General features: G+C 44.9%; 1 protein-coding gene across 1 annotated transcript in view; it reads left to right on the forward strand.

Annotated features, from left to right (window-relative positions):
* Positions 1–4386: 4386 nt before the first annotated feature.
* LOC122945066 (lanosterol synthase-like) overlaps positions 4387–15281 on the forward strand; it is a 49887-nt gene continuing 38992 nt past the window's right edge. Inside the window, exons 1-10 of the mRNA XM_044303901.1 lie at positions 4387–4515; positions 5723–5882; positions 8222–8360; positions 8445–8553; positions 12159–12280; positions 12405–12501; positions 13659–13794; positions 13883–13991; positions 14418–14536; positions 14754–14851. Of these exons, the coding sequence (XP_044159836.1) occupies positions 4502–4515; positions 5723–5882; positions 8222–8360; positions 8445–8553; positions 12159–12280; positions 12405–12501; positions 13659–13794; positions 13883–13991; positions 14418–14536; positions 14754–14851 (1103 nt within the window). The 5' untranslated portion in view covers positions 4387–4501. The remainder of the gene's footprint in view (positions 4516–5722; positions 5883–8221; positions 8361–8444; positions 8554–12158; positions 12281–12404; positions 12502–13658; positions 13795–13882; positions 13992–14417; positions 14537–14753; positions 14852–15281) is intronic.

The raw sequence follows: 15281 nt of genomic DNA on the forward strand, positions 1-15281 counted from the left end.
GTGGTTTTTCAGTATGTTTTAATTTGTGTTCACATCATGTATTTGTCCCATGTTTAACCCCTTCAGGACATTTGTCGTACATGTCTGTGAAATGCCAACTACAGACGTTTAGGCCCTCGGATACTGTGGTCAATTGTGACTACGGCATCTGAGGAAGCTTTCTCCAAGAGCACTGCTCTCCAGGGGCCGAACGGCGGCCCCGCACTTTGGTAGGGGAAGCCATTCAGTCCCTGTAGCAGCCTTGGTGCTTCTGAGTTTTCGACAGCAGTAGTTCTTATGGAAGCCTTCAGGTGGCAGGGCTCCATAGCAAAATAGCACAACTCCCATAGGCTAAGACAATACAAGTATTGCTTAGTAAAGTCCCCTAAGGGGACTTAAAATGTTTAAAAAAAATTATTAAAATTCAAATCACCCCCCCTTCCCCATAATAAAAATAAACAATAAATAAAATTCATACCACCGCATCCCAAAATACCTGAACTATGAACCCCTTCCCGACCAGCACCGTAATACTATGGCGCTGTAGGAAGTGACTTCCCGACGCTGATCGGCTGGGTGCAGTGGCTGCGCCCGCCCGTTCAGCTGCAGGGGACTGGCTGTTCCCGTAAGCCGGACCCATGCTGTATGCGCCGGCATCGGTGAAAACACTGTTGCCGGCATCGGTGAAAACACTGTTGCCGGCATCGGTGAAAACACTGTTGCCGGCGCATTAACCCTCACTATGACCGTGGGGTGTGTGGAGGGAGGGAGCTCCCTCCCCTTCCCCATCGGGTCCCCACGCTGCTGTGACGGGCTCCCGATGGCAGGGAAGGCAGCCCAATGCCTTCCACAGGCATCGGGGCTTCTTTCCATGCAAGTCTGTGAGATCCAGCTCCCTGTTGCTGGAATTGACAACTCCTTATAAGCTGAAGAGTAAGAGTACCAACAATAAACGAGATCCTTCCTGGTTGGAAAACTACACTCTCCTCCAATCCCCAACATCTAAAATTATTTCCAAGGTTTATACAACCCTACTTGAGAATCGTTCCACTCCCAAACCTGCCTTTATAGCACTTTGGGGAAAGGAACTTAACCGCACATTTAAACAGAAGGAGATTCACACAGTCTCGCATGGATTCTCTGGGTGTGTAAAAATACATGAAAATACATTTAAAACCACAACCCGTTGGTATAGAACACCAGACTATCTCTACAAAATAGGGATATCCCCGGACAACTTGTGCTGGAGATGTGGAAAGGAAGTAGGATCTCTCTCACGTATATTTTGGGAGTGCACACTGCTTAAACAATTTTAGGAACATGTAGAGGTAAGTACTGCATCAGATTTGCCCTGGATCTCAGATCCGATTGGACAAAGAACTGATCCTTCTATGGCTCACGAGGGACTCTTTTAGACCCTCTAAACATGACCTCACAACCTCACTCATCACCGCTGCTTAGCTGCTGATCCCTCTACCCCGACTTTAACCCAGTGGTTTGACAAAGTACATCAGATTTGCAGATTAGAGGAGTTGGCTAGACTCCATGGCTAGACTTTATAAACAAAAGACCCCAATCCCCCTCACCCCACTTGCCTCTAGAATCATACATTGGGCAATTGATACCTCTGGAGCATCTAGTTCTTTGTTTCTTGTTTATGCTTTTGTTTTTATTAGTTCTTATTGCATATTGATTTTGGGTCGCAGCAGTCTCCTTATATTATTTGTATCGTGGTGATCATCTCACTCAGCTTGAGGGGACTGTTGGGACCGACAGTACATGCTCACCAAGCTGTAGAAACTCTAGGTTACACCATCGTATCGTCTCCTCCTAGAAGTTTGAGTAATTGAGAATCGAGCTCATCTCTCTTTATTTAGTAGTCAAAGGAGACCACAGTGACTTTCTTTAAATACATATTTCTGTATAAACTGATATGGTATAAGCATTCATAACCTTGTACTTGTCTGATGCTGTATTTATGTTTGATGCAGAATCTGTTCACTGTTCTTCTTTTATAAATAAAAACAGATTTGAAACAAAAAAACCTAACAAAAAAATATAATGGGGTCATTTATGGGTGGTTTACATTACATAAGCCCCTCAAAATCTCTTTATAACTGAATTGGTGGTTAAAAAAATGGTTTTGGAAATGTTGTTGGGCGGCTGCTGGCTTGCGCCTGCGCCGAATAATGAACGGCGCGAGATTTACACTGCAGACACGGCCGGCGGGGGGAGAGCAGAGCTGCCTGGCCCTGTCAATCAAGAGAAGAAGGGGAGTGAAAAGAGGTGGGCAAACGGAGCCTCTAGGAGTAGGTGCAACGCCCCCCCCGCTCCTAGAGGCTAATTAGCATATTATAAAAGTTCATTTTTCTCAATAAAGGCTTCAGGCAGTGAGATGGCACTAATATAGTTATGGTCAGCTGACATTAGCACATCGCTAATGTCAGTCAGCTTAAAGAGGACCTTTCACTACTCTACAAACGGAAAACTAACTATACCTGTGGGCAGAGCGGCGCCCAGGGGTCCCCCTGCACTTACTAGTAAGTCTGGGCGCCGCTCCGTTCGCCCGGTATAGGCTCCGGTGTCTGCGCTCCCTCTGACTGATTTCTTGCAGGAGGCGTGTCCCTTGCTTCACTGCTGGCCAATCGCAGCGCACAGCTCATAGCCTGGCTATGAGCTGTGCGCTGCGATTGGCCAGCAGTGCAGCAAGGGACACGCCTCCTGCAAGAAATCAGTCAGAGGGAGCGCAGACACCGGAGCCTATACCGGGCGAACGGAGCGGCGCCCAGACTTACTAGTAAGTGCAGGGGGACCCCTGGGCGCCGCTCTGCCCACAGGTATAGTTAGTTTTTAGTTTGTAGAGTAGTGAAAGGTCCTCTTTAATACCCATTTTTCAGGTGACAGAAATGGCCAGTTCGCATTGTTCGCCCTCCGCGAACACATGCGGGCTGCTATCTTTTTTCATAAGTCCGGCGATGCACAGGTAAGCCCTTGCCTGTGCCGCGAGCCGGTCTGAAACAGATGCGGTCAGCGGGAGCAGGCAGTTCCGAGAACAACCCGGTGAAGGCCCCCGGCGGCTGTTCTCGGAAAATTTGTTTCAGACCGGCTCGCGCACAGGTAAGGACTTACCTGTGCCTCGCCGGACTTGTGAAAAAAGATGGCAGCCCGCATGTGTTCGCGGGCGAACAATGCAAACTGGCCATCACTGGTTGAGAACAGCTTGTCAGACCTCTAGCGCTAGTGCGAAGCTAGCCTAACTAAGCTGATTTCTGGATGTCGCACCTGATTTATGACGAGGTGTATGCCGGCAGTCTGAGAACTACCTCCAGCTGCTAGTTGGCATAGATTTCAGTGTTCTCCTACACCAAACTGGTGTAGAAGATGATAAATGTGGCCACACCTCTTTTTGAGGAAAGTGGTGAGGCTGGCAGAGTAATGGTACTTGGGCAAAAATATTTGCACAAGCGCCATTGAAAAGGTCACAAATGTGCTGTTTGCAACTTTTTCACGCCACTAAGGTTAACGTTATTGCAGCTGTATGAAGGCTCGTTTTTTTCGTCGAGATGTAGCATATTTTTTAGACTGTAAAATGCACTTTACGGCAAGAAATTACCTTGCTCAAAAGTGCCTGCGTCTTAGTCTGCAGTCAGTGTGCGACTAGCAGCAGGTCACTGCCCCATGATTAGGCTGGGGCTATACGGTGGCCACAACACCTGTCGTGTAATTGAAGATCACTGCGTAGCAACCGTGCTGCAACCCAAGAATTCTAGGGTTGTGGCAGCACCAACTTGCAAGTTGCGATGAGACCTCACTCAGCTCGGTTTCAAAATTGAGGTAATTGCATTGATGAATATGACTGTGGAACTACAATCTCCAGCATCTCAGGACTTACAGGGCATGCTGATAAATTCCTACAGAAATTTCAGAACAGTTGCCCATGGCAACCAATGAGAGCCCACTTTCTGGATGCACTGTGACTAGACTTTCACACTCCAGATATTGTAAAACTACACTTCCCAGCATGCCTTATTGATTTCTATGAGAGTTCTGAGAAGAGGAGGAATGAATGCTCGGAGTTGTAGTTTCAAATCACAACTGCTGGACATTGCCTGTCCCTGCACTAGAGTATGGTCTGCGTTTGTGTCTGGATCTCCTGTGCTTCGGACAAAGGCGTTGGTGAATGGTGATGCGTCTCCTCACAGCGCCGACCTGTCACTCCACTGTGACAGGAGTGGAACGTGCTAGTCTGTGTTTCCCCTCACTCATTGGCTGACCGCTAATAACCACGCCTCCCTGTGCCACAGCGATTGGCTGTTGCTGCCTCTGCTCATGTCAGGCTAGCGAGATGCGGCATCGGGCGGCGCGCTGCCTTGTGGGAAATGTTGTTCTTTACTGTATCACTGGCTAAGCCAGAAGAAAATTCAAGAACTACAATCCCCAGAGGCCTCTGCGTGGTGACTCCGTAATGCTATTTAGTTAGGTACGGAGATGTAGACAGCGACCGGGGACAGAGAGCGGAGAGATGAGTGAGGGAACGTGAGTATCGTGCAGCTGTATGGGTGATGTTATAGTAATCAACGTGTGCATAGGAATATGGAAGAAAAATAGAGTCCAATAAAATTGTGTACAGTGAACTACTGTAATCATGTCCTATGCTGCTGCATTAAGGCACAGCACCATCTTTGGGGTCTGCTACACCCAACATACTTGGTGTTTTGCATAGATTTTCTAATTCAGCATTAAACATCAGTGGGGGATGCATATTGGGAAATTGCTACTTATGGAATTGTACCTAGTCGTGTGACTGGTAAAACGGCCTCATGCACACGACCGTATGTATTTTGCGGTCCGCAAAAAAATGGATCTGCCAAAAATATGGATGACGTCCGTGTGCATTACTTATTTTGCGGAACTGAACAGCTGGCCCCTAATAGAACAGTACTATCCTTGTCCGTAAGGCTACTTTCACACTTGCGGCAGTGTGATCCGGCAAGCAGTTCCGTCATCGGAACTGCCTGCCGGATCTGCCGATCTGGATGTGACTGAAAACATTTGTGAGATGCATCCGGATGCGGATCCGTCTCACAAATGCATTGCGAGAACGGATCCGTCTCTCCGCTTGTCATGCGGACAGACGGATCCGTCTTGTATCTTTTTTCACATTTTTACAGGTCTGCGCAGACCGGATGGACGGATCCGGCATTCCGGTATTTTGAATGCCGGATCTGGCACTAATACATTCCTATGGGGGAAAATGCCGGATCCGGCATTCAGGCAAGTCTTCAGTCTTTTTTCGCCGGAGATAAAACCGTAGCATGCTACGGTTTTCTATTTTGCCTGATCAGTCAAAATGACTGAACTGAAGACATCCTGATGCATCCTGGACGGATTGCTCTCCATTCAGAATGCATGGGGATATGCCTGATCAGTTTTTTTCCGGTATAGAGCCCCTGTGACGGAACTCTATGCCGGAAAAGAAAAACGCTAGTGTGAAAGTACCCTTATGCGGACAATAATAGGACATGTTCTATTTTTTTGCGGAACCGAAATACGGAAACGGAATGCACAATGTTTTTTTGCGGACCCATTGAAATGAATGGTTCCGTATACGGTCTGCAAAAAAAAACGACACGGCCACGGAAAGAAAATAAGTTTGTGTGCATGAGGCCTAAAGGTCAGCAGTCTATCTATGTACTAATTGATCATGCCATATACAACGCCTTCTTTCTGTATTTTTCCCCAGGTGTCTACGAAGAAGGGGGGGCCCTTACAAGACTGCCCCCGCCACAGACCTCACACGTTGGCGTCTCACTTGCACAGAGGGCAGGCAAACCTGGCGCTATGTGGAGGGAGAAGATCGTCCACAGACTGCCCTGGAGGCACACTCTCTGGCATTGGATACGGTACCTAAGAGATTCCTGTACCAATTTAGTATTGATGTACACCGTCGTGTCCGTATTGCGTTCAACAAAATACAGATACCTTCTACATTTTTTTCACTCCTATCACTAGAAATCACTATTCCCGTCCACAATACGGACCAGAATAGGACGTGTACTATAATGTCCTGAACAGATATATAGATGACATCCATGCGCTGTCTGTTTTTATTGCGGACCCTTAGAAATGAATGTGGATCGAACGCGGATGCAAAATACGTTTGTGTGCATGAGCCCATACTAAGGATACCGTAAAACCAGTCCGGTTTACAGGTACTCTAAATACCATAGCAGGAAATTGCTTAAATAGCCTTTCCAAGTTCGACATTTATTAATAGAAATAGAAGCGCTCCCTTAGACTGCAGGAAACAGTTTTTTGAGTTATGGTCTTGTTTGTAAAAAAAAAAAAGCTTCCAGAAACGTCAGCTTACATGTAATGCCTTAGGCCTCTTTCACACGGGCGTCAGTTTTTTTGCCCGGATAAGAGGCGGGTGCGTTGCGGGAAAATGCGCAATTTTTCTGCGCGAGTGCAAAACATTGTAATGCGTTTTGCACTCGCGTGAGAAAAATCGCGCATGTTTGGTACCCAAACCCGAACTTCTTCACAGAAGTTCAGGTCTGGGATTGGTGTTCTGTAGATTGTATTAATAATAGCATTCTGAATACAGAATGCATAGTAAAACAGCGCTGGAGGGGTTAAAAAAAAAATATATAATAATTTAACTCACCTTAGTCCACTTGATCGCGAAGCCCGGCATCTCCTTTGTTGACTAGGACCTGTGGTGAGCATTAAATAGAGGTAAAGGACCTTTGATGACGTCACTCCGGTCATCACATGGTCTTTTACCATGGTGAATCACCATGGTAAAAGATCATGTAACGTACCATGTGATGACCGGAGTGACGTCATCAAAGGTCCTTTACCTCTATTTAATGCTCACCACAGGTCCTAGTCAACAAAGGAGACACAAGGAGATGCCGGGCTTCGCGATCAAGTGGACTAAGGTGAGTTAAAAATTTTTTATTTTTCTTTAACCCCTCCAGCGCTGTTTTACTATGCATTCTGTATTCAGAATGCTATTATTTTCCCTTATAACCATGTTATAAGGGAAAATAATACAGTGAATAGACTGTCACCTAGCAACCATGCGTGAAAATCGCACCGCATCCGCACTTACTTGCGGATGCTATGCGATTTTCACACACCCCATTCACTTCTATGGGGCCTGCGTCGCGTGAAAATCGCACAATATAGAGCATGCTGCGATTTTCACTCAACGCACAAGTGATGCGTGAAAATCAACGCTCATGTGCACAGCCCCATAAAAATGAATGGGTCAGGATTCAGTGCGGGTGCAATGCGTTCACCGCACGCATCGCACCCGCACGGAAAACTCGCCCGTGTGAAAGGGGCCTTAAAGTGCACTTGTCAGCAGGGTCAACCCTGCTAAACCAGACATTCTACGTGCTAGGGTTAATCTGTTTGGTTAAAACAAAACCTGCATGGCAAAAATGTATTGCACCATTCCAGAGAAAATGGAGTTTAATGACATGTGCCAATTAGGGCATCAGTGCACGCGGGTGCAAGGCCCGTCCATCGGTGCACTGGCGCTCTAATTTGCATCTGGTATTAAACAGTTTTCTCTGGAACGGAGCAGCAGATTTTCGGGTATCGTTTTAATCAGCAGGATCAGCCCTACCAGGCTGTATATCTGGTTTAACACGTTTAATCCTGCTGAGATGTGCTCTTAAAATAATATCGAAGGAACTCTACAGGGTGACACGGTCTCGTAAGTATTTTTTTATTTACGGGAGTTGGCATTACCTGTGAGATTTACATGTTCTAAGTATTAGGTAGGACTCATGCACACGACTATATGTATTTTGTGATGCGGTTCGGAAAACGTGAATCCGCAAAAAAAAAAATGATGACATCTGATTTTTGCAGATCCATTGTAACAATGGCTGTCCTTGTCCGCAAAATGGACAAGAATAGGACATGTTCTATTTTATTTTTATTTTTTATCGAAACGGACATATGGACATGGAATGCACATGGAGTCATTTCTGGTTTTTTTCAAGCCCCATTGAAATGAATGGTTCTGCATACGGACCTAAAAAAAACGGAAGAAAAATACTGTCGTGTGCATGAGCCCTTACCCTGTTGAGACCGAATTTCCATTGCATTTATCTACAGGAGCCATTTTTGTATGTCCGTCCATTGGAATGACGTCTCTAATGTAATGTGATATCTGTAAATGGCAGTAAAATCAGTAACACGCGACTTCTGCTGTTCTATGCAGAATGATTATTTTAACGACTTACCAAAGGCGTTTACTGCCCAAGATGGAGCCGAAAATGGACTAACATTTTACTCTGCTTTACAAGCCGAGGACGGCCACTGGGCTGGGGATTATGGCGGGCCACTCTTCTTAATGCCAGGTGAGGCTTTTCATCTCTGCATGACTCCCATGACTCTGTCTGTTGTGGGGGAATAGTTTCTGTAAATTTGTGACACTCTCGTAGGTCTTCTGATTGCATGCCACGTGACTCAGACCCCCCTCCCTGACGCTACCAAGCAGGAGATGATCCGGTACTTGCGATCCGTGCAGCTTCCTGATGGCGGATGGGGCCTGTGAGTAGATGACTGTTTTAATTGTATTAGAGTTTATAAGCACTCAGAGCACATACATAGCGGTGTGCACTGTGTATGGACATGCTGCGTTCACTGAAGTCTTTGTACAAAGCGTTTAATATATAGATGTGTGTAAAATGGTACACTGCCCCTTTAATGCTTTACTTACCATCTAGGCATATCTAGAGTATTATAGAACTAGTCAAAGGTCAGATGATAGCGCTTTAGTGTATTTTTTTTCTCTTGACTTTTCAGCTACAATTGATTTTTTTAAAGTTTTTTTAAACAATATGTGCAAAATCTGTGCACCATGGGTGTAATCTACACTATATTATTGTAATGGGCGTAGTACTTGTATTAAAGGGGTTCTCTGGGATTATAATATTGAGCAATCAAGTTCTGCCCCCTCTTCAAACAGCCAATTACGGGGGGTGCCAGGAGCTGGACCTCAGCTGATGAGTTGCTTGATGGGGCTGCAGGGCTTGGACAAGTGCTGCGGCCTCTTCGTTTTTCACTAGGCACAGTGCTATTCATTTTGTAGTGGCTGTGCCTGGTACTACAGTTCTGCCCTGCTCAAGTGAATGGGACGGAGGAACTTTTATCACCAGCACAGCTGCTACAGAATGTATGGCACTGTGCCTGGTAAAGAAGATGCCCTTGTGGCACCTTCAATAAGCTGATTGGGGTGCCAGGAGTTAGACCTCTGTAATCTGATATTAATGGCCTATTGAGAAAATCCAAGACAACCTCTTAAACTTTTCAGTACACATGTTCAGTGACATGCAAAAGTTTGGGGACCCCTGGTCTAAATTACTGTTACTGTAAGCAGTTAAGCAAGTTGAAGATGAAATGATCTCCAAAAGGCATGAAGTTAAAGAGGAAACACACTTTTCAACATGTTAAGCAATATCAGTGTATTATTTTGGTTTTCTACAATGGAGTACCTTGCAAAAGAATGGAAACCCAATGAGATTTGATCGCTCGGATAATGTTGACCAAAGTCTCAGACCTTAAATAGCCTGTTAGGGTTAAGGCTTGTTCACAGTCATTGTCAGAAAAGGCTAGATGATGCAAATTTCAAAGCTTTATAAATACCCAGACTCCTCCAACCTTATGCCAAAAAACAGCAGCCATGGGTTTTTCTAAGCAGCTGCTTAATGCTATGAAAATTATTGAGGAAATCACACAAAAAAAAAACAAAAAAAATCCTGCATGATAATGAATGTTGCGGATGTACTTGGCTGTATTTATACAATCACAGAAAATAATGCACTATAATAATAGATGCAAGCATAACATATGGACTAAGCCCTCACTTTATTGAAAAAATTGATAAAATCTAAGACACTTGGTCAATACATTTTACACAAAACACATCTAAGCCCACCTACCAAGCGACAAGGTGGTCTCAGTTAAGGCAGGTCCTACGCTAAACCTGCTATGCCATTATGCATTTATGTTCAGGAGAGCAGACCCCACACATATAGTGTGTTGCTCCTAGTTACCTCCATGTGCAGCAGCAACGGGTGGGAGGAGGAGCACACACACAACTATATGTACTATATAAAAAGGATTGAGGCCCACAAAGCAGGAGAAGGCTAGAAGAAGATAACAAAGAATTTCAGGTTGCCATTTCCTCAGTTAGAAATGTCATTAAGAAATGGCAGTTAGCAGGAGGAGGTCAAGAGAAGGTCTGGAAGACCAAGGAAAATTTCAGAGCCAGCTGCTCGTAGGATTGCTAGAAAGGCAAATCAGAACCATCGCTTGACTGAATAAGGCCTTCAGGAAGATTCAGCAGACTCTGGAGTTGTACATTATTCTACTGTTAAGTGACAGCTGCCCAAATATGGCTTTTATAAAAGAGTCAACAGAAGATAACCTCTCCCACAGCCTCACCACAAAATTCAGCTTCTAAACAAGCCTGATGCATTTCGGAAACAAGTCCTGTGGACTGATGAGGTTAGAATAGTGAGCTAAGGTATGTTTGGAGAAAAATGGGCACAGAATATTATGAAAAGATCACCTCTCCAACCATTAAGCATGGGGGTGGACCAATCATGCTTTGGGGTTGTGTTACAGCCAATGGCACGGGTAACATTTCACAGGTAGAGAGAAGAGTGGATTCAATGAAATCCCGAATGCAAACATAACACCAACTGTAAAAACATTGCAGTTGAAAATAGGATGGCTTCTATAAAACGATAATGACCCTCAACCACCTTAAAATCCACAATAGTCTACTTCAAAAGGCACAAGCTGAAACTTTTGCCATGGCCCTCGCAGTCCCCTGATCTGAACGTCTTTGAAAATCTGTGGATAGACCTCAAAAAGCCATGTATGCAAGACGGTCCAGGAATCTCACAGAACTGGAAGACTTTTTGCAAGGAAGAATGGCTAAAAATCCCTCAAACAAGAATTGAAAAACTTTTGGCTGGCTACAAAAAGGAGGGTGCTACTAGGTACTAACCATGCAGGACGCCCAAAAGTTTAGCTTTTTTGTTAGTTTGAAAATGTAAAATATGACAAAAAAATTGTTTTTGCTTAAAATACCAAAGGAATGTGTCATCTTTAAAGGGCTTCTGTCACCCCACTAAAGTGATTTTTTTTTTTTTGGGCTAGTGAAATTAGTTATATTGCGATATATGACAATATAATTGTGTTACTTACTTTGATCCAGCAGTTTCTGCAAAAAACGAAGTTTTATAATATGTAAATTCGGTCTCTACCAGCAAGTAGGGCGGCTACTTGCTGGTAGCTGCTGCAGAAATCCGCCCCCTCGTCGTGTTGATTGACAGGGCCAGCCGGGATCTCCTCCTCCGGCCAGCCCTGTCGGCATTTCAAAAATCGCGCGCCTGTGTTGATTCGGCGCAGGCGCTCTGAGATGAGGAGGCTCGTCTCCTCAGAACTCCCTCAGTGCGCCTGCGCCGATGACATCACCGAAATAGAAGACGTCATCGGCGCAGGCGCACTGAGGGAGTGCTGAGGAGACGAGCCTCCTCATCTCAGAGCGCCTGCGCCGAATCAACACAGGCGCGCGATTTTTGAAATGCCGACAGGGCTGGCCGGAGGAGGAGATCCCGGCTGGCCCTGTCAATCAACACGACGAGGGGGCGGATTTCTGCAGCAGCTACCAGCAAGTAACCGCCCTACTTGCTGGTAGAGACCGAATTTACATATTATAAAACTTCGTTTTTTGCAGAAACTGCTGGATCAAAGTAAGTAACACAATTATATTGTCATATATCGCAATATAACTAATTTCACTAGCCCAAAAAAAAAATATCACTTTAGTGGGGTGACAGAAGCCCTTTAACTAAGCCTTTTGGAGATCATTTCATCTTCAAGTTGCTTAACTCTTCACAGCAACTTTTGCATGCCACTGTATAGTCATACACATACCTGCAGTAACTTTTTCTCTAAGCATCCTATGTACAATTCCCTATAAACAGTTGCGTAGCTTTGAAGCTATATTTCACAGCCCTTTTCCCCACCAGATCTGTGGAGGGAAGCATATTTACCTGCCCCCCACCACCCAGTTCCGGCTGAAAGGATAAAAACTTGATAGTTTCCATGTTTCCCTGTTGTAATTAACTTCATAAATTTAGGCACATTGAAGATAAGAGTACTGTGTTTGGCACGGCTCTCAGTTACACTTCTCTGCGCCTTCTTGGAGTGTCGCAGGATGACCCAGATATAACCCGGGCTCGCAACAATCTTCACAGTAAAGGTAAGTCCAGACCAGCACATTTGTGGCATTGTTCTGCCATTCGTTGTCCTCTTAACACTGTTTTCCTGGTTCTCGTGGCCTTTTTGTTCTATATTCTTTCTGATATATCCAACTTTTTTTGCAGGAGGTGCCATTGGTATTCCTTCTTGGGGAAAATTTTGGTTAGCTGTGCTCAATGTGTACAGTTGGGAGGGAATGAACACGCTATTCCCAGAGATGTGGTGAGTTTTTTTTATCTTTTGGACAAATTTTATACAACCCCTAACATTAAGGGGGTATTTACATTTCAGACACTGATGGCATGATATGCCATCAATGTCGGACCTGTCTCCAAACCGATGTCCCCTAAGTGAAGAGCGCACCGCGCATGCGTTAATTGCTCTCCATTCACTGCTATGAAAGTTTGTCTGAAGTCTCACAAATGTGAACGCAGGGTAGCTGCACATGCACGGCTGCTCACCCTTCAAATGTCCCCCATATGTCCAGGTCCCTCACATTGAATATACTTACCTGGCTCCCCACTTTCTGCGCCACTGCTGCTTATCCCTGTGCGCGGATGAAAACATCCGGTGTCAGGGGGGAGCAGCCGATGGCGGGCAGTGACGGGGACGAGCCTCCCTAGCATCGTGGGTGACGCTAGGGAGACTCGTCCCCGTCACTGCCTGCCATTGGCTGTTCCACCCGAGACCAAATGTTTTCATCCGCGCACGGGGAGAAGCAGCAGCGGCGGTGTGGGGAGCGAGGAGCCAGGTAAGTATATTCAATGTGAGGGGCCCAGGCATATGGGGGACATTTTTGGTCTCGGATTACCCCTTTAAAGAGATATTCCCATCGCAGACATTGATGGCTTATTGCTAGGATAAAATCAATGTCAGGAGAGCAGCTATGAATGCGCAGCCACCCTCTGTTCACCTTTATGAGAGTTCTCAGCCAAGTGCTGGCTCAGCTATTTCTGGCAGTCCCATGGCGGCGTATGGAGAAGTAGCCGTGCATGTGCGGTGCACTCTCCATCACTTCAGCTGCACCTTTCTGGAGATAGGAGCGGGTGCCAGAGGTAGGAACCACACTGTCCTGATTAGATGGCTTATCTTAGCGATATGTCATCAATGTGTGAGGTGGGAATACCCCTTTAAGGGGCTAAGCAACAGTGTTCTGTGTCACATTCAGTAACAGACTGCCTGCAATTTGCTTACAGGCTTTTAGGGAAAGTGATATAAAGTCTACTTTATTGCATTTCTATATTTTACTTTTCTGGTTCAAAAGTTTTTATTGCTATTTTACAAATGATGTAACAGTATGTAGTAAACTATACAATGTACATCACATAATAAATAAGTATTTTACGTTTCTTCTCTAACCCCCTATTGTTCTTTTTTAGGCTCTTACCCCAGTGGTTTCCCGCTCACCCTAGCACCATCTGGTGTCACTGCCGACAGGTTTACTTGCCCATGAGCTACTGTTACGCTACACGCTTGAGTGCCCATGAGGATGACTTAATCCGCAGCTTGAGACAAGTAAGGGGCAGGACATGAATTTGTGTCTTTGAGTTTTTACATTTTTTACTGTTTGATGCTTCGTATTTTCACGTTTGTTTTCGTGCAGGAGCTGTACGTGCAGGAATACAGCAGTATCAATTGGCCTGCGCAGAAGAACAATGTTGCCGCCTGTGATCTTTACACACCGCACAGTACACTACTTAACTTTGCTTATGGTGAGAGGCACTGGTTCTGATTAATGGAGATTTTTCATTTACATAGTTTAAGGAGTTATCCTGTAGGATAAGGGATAATTTACTGGCCGGTGAGGCACCACCCCCAGTGATTCCGAGAATGGGGATCCCATTCCCCCTTCCTGATGGGCAGACTGCACAGGCGACCCGCTGCTCCAGTCTTTCTCTATATGACCACAGATCACTTAGTTATTCCCTTTCCTGTGAATAACCTCAAAACGTGGCACAACCCCCTTAATCTGTTATTTATGTGGGCCGACTACAGTGAGTGATGTTAGCAAATATAAATGTGCCCTCATACTCTTTAGTAATAATTCTCTCGTTCTTAAATGAGGTTAATCTGCCTTCTGCATCTTTCGTATTGAATTATCTGTAATTGCATAAGTAATTTTGCCCTTTTCTTTGCAGTCCTTTTGAATCTATACGAGACGTACCACATTTCTTCTCTCCGGAGATATGCAGTACATGAATTGTATGACCACATAACAGCAGATGACCGGTTTACAAAGTGTATCAGCATTGGTCCGGTAAGTGTCATACCACATACCTGGCTATCAGACATTGAAAATGCAAAGGGAGAGCCACGCAAGTGCGACCACCACTGCTACATCGCAGCGGTGGTCATAATCCTAGATGAGCAGCAAACATTAAAGGAAAGGACGTCAAACCACAAGATAATAATAACCATTTAAACATAGTACACACTTGAGTCTTTATTTTGAAACAAACCTTTGTATTCAACAGATCTCTAAGGTGATTAATATGGTGGTCCGCTGGCATGTAGATGGACCAGAATCTCCTTCATTCCGGGAACATGTAGATCGCATCCCTGATTACCTTTGGTGAGTTGAGGTCTCCGTCCAGTGCTGAAATGCAGTTTATACAATTTCTATAACAGTTTACTAATCAGATTTTTTGCAATATAAGATGTTGGGATCTGTATGTGAACGGGGGTCAGCTATGACAGATTTCACAGGATACAGCAATGTAAAAGTCCAATACCGTTTATTTTCCATCCATGTTAGAAAACATGAACATGAACAACAAAACAAAAGTCCCTGCCAGTCTGGGCACTAACTAAACATACCGATAATCTGTGTACTTTCAGGCCGATAGCCGATAATTTTTACCAATATTTTATTTCTCATAATATATATTAGTTGGTAGTCACTGAGGTGGTGGAAATTTGCATTTGGCACTAGTATATTATAAATGTAAATTATAAATGAATAAAGCCCTTAGTTGGTAGTCAATTTATAATTTACATTTATA

The sequence above is a fragment of the Bufo gargarizans genome, chromosome 8 (genome assembly GCF_014858855.1).
Source record: "Bufo gargarizans isolate SCDJY-AF-19 chromosome 8, ASM1485885v1, whole genome shotgun sequence".
NCBI classification, from domain to species: Eukaryota; Metazoa; Chordata; class Amphibia; order Anura; family Bufonidae; genus Bufo; species Bufo gargarizans.